Raw genomic sequence first — 6,170 nt, 5'->3', positions numbered from 1 at the left:
AAACAGACGTCTGAACACTCCGACAACGTCCAGGGTTGCCAATCGACACAGGGGATTCTTAGGTTAAAATTTCAAATATTTTTTAAAGGTGATTTTTTAAAAAGCCAATAAACCAAATTTTATTGCGCGTATTTCCGAAAAAGACACGCGACATATCAGCCTCGAAACGACGCGCCGCACTTTCGGCAAATGCGCGCTGTCAAATCCCATACTGCGCGTTTTGTTTTGGGACCATCCATAAACCACGTGGACCAAACCTCGTACAGGCTGATTCTACAAAACATTTTTCTGCGTGTATCTAAGCCCGATGTCACCGATGTCACACACACTAGCACACCATTTGTTTTGCTGGCAGATTCAAAATTTAACCTCACTTTTTTCGTGTACGTACACGCAATACATGCGCACGTAGATAACTCTATAAACGGCGTCCTACAGAAACAAACAAAATCAATCACAAAAACCACCAAACACCCATATCCAGAAAAATCAAACGGCACTGTATTATTTACACTGTGTTCGAAAAAGAAAACTGGCAACACTGAGATCTTCATGTTTTTGTTTTGCTTTTACTTGAGGCGCATGTGGCAAGGAATAACATTAAAAATACGCGAGAAGTCGTTAAGCGCATACTAGACTAGTAAAATCGCAAAGAATAAATAATTATTACATAAATCTAGCGCAAAATCAAGCAATTAGATAAACAAAAAGAGGGTAAGTTTGCACACCTAATAGTTCGAGGCGACTATGTAATCATGTTGAATAATAGCTCGTCACCAGACTCAAGATGCTGCGCGGTCTCCTATCCCAAGCCGCCAAGCTTTACTCCAGAACGACGACCTCCCAAATTCGATTCACGGGCAGCAACGTTCCGTCGAGTTTCGACCTTCACCCAGCAAATGCCACCACTCCGACCGAAGTGTACCTGAACGCGCTAAAGTGCGCCACCGACACGAAACAGGTGCTGGAGCTGATGCCCGCGCTGGACAAACGAAAGTCGGACCGCCAAACGTTGACGCTGGCCGCCCTCAAGGGTCTGTTTGAGCTGCACAAGCAGAACCGTACGACGCTGCAGAGGCAGGACGTGCTGCACCATCCGAGGTTTGCCGAGCTTTGCAAGGCGCTCAAGTACGAGTCACGGGGGTTGGTCATGAACGACATTACGGAGAGCTTGAAGATCCTGACGTACTTTGGGGTGCGATCGAACAGCGAGATTATGACGGTGCTGCTGCAGCTGTTGAGGCATCAGATTAACGACGTAACGTTGGACCATGTGGTGTTTCTGGACTTTATTTTGAAGAAGATGGACCAGAGTCCGCTGGTGGAGGCGTTGCAGTTGGCGCTGCCGATGCTGCTGCAGATTCAGATTTCTTACAAGATGGACCACGAGAATGTGCAGCAGTTGGTGGATCTGTTTGGGTTTATTTCGCAGCATCGCGTGTCGGACCGGTGCGTGACGAACGTGGTCAGTGCGTTGATTCTGCACGGGTCAAACTTGAGTGGGCACCAGGCGGCGGATGTGCTGAAGGTGCTGGTTGACTTCAACTCGTTTGAGCCGCTTCATTTGAAGCTGTTGGAGAACGTGTTTGGGGCGTTGAACGGGAAGATTGGTGAGATCGGGTTCAAAATGATGAATTTCATAATGAAGAAGATCGTTTCGAAGAACCTGGACAAATACCCGATGCTGTACAACGAGGAGTTCTTCCAGCGATGTGCGCAGTTTGTCGTGGAAAGCGACGTGGGACTGCTGAACGCACTTTACTTCCAGAAGAAGCTCAACAAGGTCGCTTACATTCACGTCCCGCTGCTGGACTACATCAGTTCGATGGCCACCAACTTGTCGATCGTCCCCACAACGAGCATTCTCGCCATCGTTGGGGCCTTCTCGAACGCCAACTATCGCCCTACCAACTGGGACCAGGTCAAGGTGGAAATTGCCAAGCACTCGTCAATCTCCAACCCGGCCATCCCGTGGATTCGCTACAACCTGGAGCTGCTCTCGATGGACATCTTCAACGATGCAATTCTGAAGCAACATCTGGAGCCGGCCGCGCTCGAGAAAAGCATGGCCCGGAACACCATCGTAGACTACCTGCAGCTACTGGAGCTAACGCAAACGCTGCAGCTGCTGCACCCCGGCTACGATGGTCCGTTGCCCGATCGGCGATATCTGGACAAAGGCACGGTGCTGCTCTTCCAGGACAACGATCTGCCGCTGCAGAAACCGCTGGAGTTTGCGTTCGGCGGCGAGGGTAGCGTCCTCACGCAGGTCACCTCCAGCCATGGCCACGTGCTGGACCACGTGATCGTGTTTGGGCCCGATGGACAGGTCGTGCGACAGCCGATCCAAAACGAAGACGACGATGACCAGCGGGTGCAGGCTCGGCTCGAGGACCTGAAGCGGGAGGGGAACAAAATGTGAGTTGCACAAGTTTGTATTTTTAAACGCGTAACAAATCGATCTTCCCATTTTCCAGCGTGGTCGTCCTCTGCCTGTCCCGAAGCTACTACGCGCTTAACGTGAACCGACTGCGGGGCCGATTCGCCATGTACGTCCGTACGATCGAAGCCCTCGGCGTCCGGGTGGTGCCCGTTTCGTACCAGTTTTGGTCCAACCTGCCCGAGCACGAGCGGATCCCTTATCTGGAGCGGGAAGTGCGAATTAAGCTAGAATCGTAGTGGCCGAGTTCGGATTAGCAATAAACGAGTCAGAAAGGTTACATTTTGTTGGATTTTCTTTATTTCGATATCAGTGCTCGTGGCGCAGCTAGATAGGTGCCCTGGAGAAAGAAAGCCTTCCGGCCAAAAACCTACACACATGGAAAACCGCACTCGAGAGCGGCTGGCTCGATCGAGTTTGTTGGCTTTTTCTACACAAACATACACGAGGAATTTGGAGTTCGGGGGGTTCTTCCCCCGGCGTGGAATGAGGGGGGGTCGGAGTGTTTGAATTTGGAGTTGCTGGTGGATTTATTCAACATCTACTGTGAAGGGGGAAGAAAAAACACGACACCGAATGTGGTTTGAATACTAAGATTTGAAGCTGCTTGGCGGAACGAGACTAAGCGGCTCGTCCCGGTCGTAGATGTGTGTTGATTCAGTTTCCACCGCGAAGACGAAGGACCAAGTGAAGGGTCGACTCCTTCTGGATGTTGTAGTCGGACAGAGTACGACCGTCCTCGAGCTGCTTTCCAGCGAAGATCAGACGCTGCTGGTCTGGGGGAATTCCCTCCTTGTCCTGAATCTTGGCCTTCACGTTCTCGATGGTGTCCGAGGGCTCGACCTCCAGAGTGATGGTCTTACCGGTCAGCGTCTTCACGAAGATCTGCATGCCACCACGCAGACGCAGCACCAGATGAAGGGTCGACTCCTTCTGGATGTTGTAATCCGAAAGAGTACGACCATCCTCGAGCTGCTTTCCGGCGAAGATCAGACGCTGCTGGTCTGGCGGGATTCCCTCCTTGTCCTGGATCTTGGCCTTGACATTCTCGATGGTGTCCGAGGGCTCGACCTCGAGGGTGATGGTCTTGCCGGTCAAAGTCTTCACGAAGATCTGCATGCCACCACGCAGACGCAGCACCAGATGAAGGGTCGACTCCTTCTGGATGTTGTAATCCGACAAGGTACGACCATCTTCGAGCTGCTTTCCGGCGAAGATAAGACGCTGCTGATCTGGGGGGATTCCCTCCTTGTCCTGGATCTTGGCCTTGACATTCTCGATGGTGTCCGAGGGCTCGACCTCCAGAGTAATGGTCTTACCGGTCAGCGTCTTCACGAAGATCTGCATACCACCACGCAGACGCAGCACCAAATGAAGGGTCGATTCCTTCTGGATGTTGTAATCCGACAAGGTACGACCATCCTCGAGCTGCTTTCCGGCGAAGATAAGACGCTGTTGATCTGGGGGGATTCCCTCCTTGTCCTGGATCTTGGCCTTCACGTTCTCGATCGTATCGGAAGGCTCGACCTCCAGAGTGATGGTCTTACCGGTCAGTGTCTTCACGAAGATTTGCATTCCACCACGCAGACGTAGGACCAGATGGAGCGTAGACTCCTTCTGGATATTGTAGTCGGACAGAGTACGACCATCTTCAAGCTGCTTTCCGGCGAAGATCAGACGCTGCTGGTCTGGGGGAATTCCCTCCTTGTCTTGGATCTTAGCCTTGACGTTCTCGATGGTGTCCGACGGCTCGACCTCGAGGGTGATGGTCTTACCGGTCAACGTCTTGACAAAGATTTGCATCCTGCAAAACAAAAAAAAAGTTTAAATTTCTGCTCAAAAATCAACTTTCATCGCAAATCGAAATCGAACACGTTTCTCGGACGTGGCTTGAGTGAGTCATTTTGCCGTGTAATCAACCATGACTAATCAGATTTCCCTGTTAGACAACCTTCACTGCAGCAACAGTGGCAAATGGAGCTTTCGCCGCGCAGTTTACACGCGCACCCACCTCTGCTGCGGTAATAAAAGTATTTTTAAAACAGAAAACCGCATCAAAATGCTGCCAATCACAGCCAGTCAAGCCAAACATTCCAATAAACCTTGGCGAAAATCGAAATCAGCTGATTGCCTTGGCGTGAGCGCAAATAACAACAAAACAAAACAACGAAAACTTTTGAGGTCAACTGAAATTGACAGCAAATCAAGACAATGTTTTCGTTAGGACGCAATCAAAAATGAGTCAATATTGTCAAGTTTTGAGAAACTCCTTTAAACTTGCAATTTAAGCAACTAAATAACTAAAAATTTAACTCAACTTTGAAATTGCGCTCTTATTAAACGTTAGGCTTGACATTTTCAAAACTCTCAAATCAAAATAAAAACAATCATGCAATCGCAGCAGACGCTGATCTCATTTTTTACATCAGGCAGGGAGGGGGGCAATCAATCGATTCGTGCTCTGGTTGCTTTGATCACAACAAAAATGGAATCGCAGCTGACTCCATTTTTTTTCCTTCAACCAACAGCCACGGCCATCTTGACCCCGTTCGGCTCTTTGTTCGAGCCTGTTCGAACTGGAACAAAGGAAAAACGGTCGACGCCATCTTGGAAACTTCTGGTAATTTGTGAAAAATTGCCGTTTTCCACGAAAATATCAGTGAAAAATTAGATTTTTGGCTAGTTTATCGATTTAGACAAATAGTTAAATAAATTTCAAAGACAAAATCATGGAAAAAATAGCCAACAGGCAAAATAAAACATTCTCTCGCACGTACGAAAACTTGGAAATTTCCAGAAGAATCAGTCACCCAAACTTACCTCAAAAGTTGGCGAATTTACGCGCAAACGATTTAAAGGAAAAACTGCTACTTCTTGCACCTGAACACACAAGAAAAGAATTCACACAAAATGGACTACTTTTTTTTGTTCTTTGTTGCAGAAAATACCGTGCACTTTCCGAGAGCTTCGATTTTTCACTACTGTTCTTCTCGCTGGCTGAAAACTGAATGCAGACGAAGTCTCGGTCGGCTCGGGGATTCGGCGAAGCGACAGTCGACGTCGAGCAGCAGTGCAGCATAAATCCGTTTAACGGCAGCATAGCTTTCTGCAGACTTTTGTTTGGGTCAAGATGACGGAGGTGAAAACGAATATAGTTGCAATCACTAAACTATGACTCAAAAATGTCAGATTTTTTTTACAAATGGAATTAAAACAAATAAAATACACTCAAACCCCGGTCGTCGGTCAAAAAATCTCAAGAGCATTCAAGAAAAATTTTCAAAGGGTTTCTTAAATTCTTAAATTCTCCTATTCAGATAGAAAACCCCTGACTCATAGCACAGACAAACAGACGTAAATCATTGAACTAATTTCGCTAAAATCCATCAATCACTAAATGCAACAAAAATTCAATAGTAACTAGCTCAATCTGGTGGCCAATTCTAAAATTGAGTGTTGCTATACAAAAGAGAAAGTGAAAGTGTTAGTACACGCAATCTTTCATGTGGTAGTGAGAGTACCCTGACTGAAAAGTCCGTCAGACGTCCGTCGTTTGTCGTCCGTGCAATTGTACGACGTCGCACGACAATGTCGTGCGACTTTCGCACGAATGTCATACGTTTTTGCACCAAAATGTCGTATTTGTCGTGCGATCGATGATCGAAATTGTACGACATTGTCGTACGACATTCGACTGACGTCGCACGGTTTTGTTATTTAGAATGTCGTG

At 47.9% G+C, this 6,170-nt stretch overlaps 2 protein-coding genes across 2 annotated transcripts; one reads left to right on the top strand and one right to left on the bottom strand.

The window, feature by feature from the left end:
* The first annotated feature begins 556 nt into the window (after positions 1-556).
* LOC120428109 (FAST kinase domain-containing protein 2, mitochondrial-like) lies at positions 557-2,991 on the top strand. Its single transcript, XM_039593092.2, has 3 exons — positions 557-714; positions 770-2,418; positions 2,478-2,991. The coding sequence occupies exons 2-3, from the start codon at positions 788-790 to the stop codon at positions 2,677-2,679; spliced, it is 1,833 nt and encodes a 610-aa protein (XP_039449026.1). The 5' UTR covers positions 557-714; positions 770-787; the 3' UTR covers positions 2,680-2,991.
* Positions 2,718-5,459, bottom strand: LOC120428110 (polyubiquitin-B). Its single transcript, XM_039593093.2, has 2 exons — positions 5,261-5,459; positions 2,718-4,244 (listed from the first exon to the last, which is right to left on the bottom strand). The coding sequence occupies exon 2, from the start codon at positions 4,241-4,243 to the stop codon at positions 3,098-3,100; it is 1,146 nt and encodes a 381-aa protein (XP_039449027.1). The 5' UTR covers position 4,244; positions 5,261-5,459; the 3' UTR covers positions 2,718-3,097.
* Positions 5,460-6,170: the final 711 nt, after the last annotated feature.

The sequence above is a fragment of the Culex pipiens genome, chromosome 3 (assembly GCF_016801865.2).
Source record: "Culex pipiens pallens isolate TS chromosome 3, TS_CPP_V2, whole genome shotgun sequence".
In the NCBI taxonomy this organism is placed as follows: Eukaryota; Metazoa; Arthropoda; class Insecta; order Diptera; family Culicidae; genus Culex; species Culex pipiens.
Note: the sequence above shows the minus strand (reverse complement) of the source record. Positions and strands in the feature narration are given on the sequence as shown.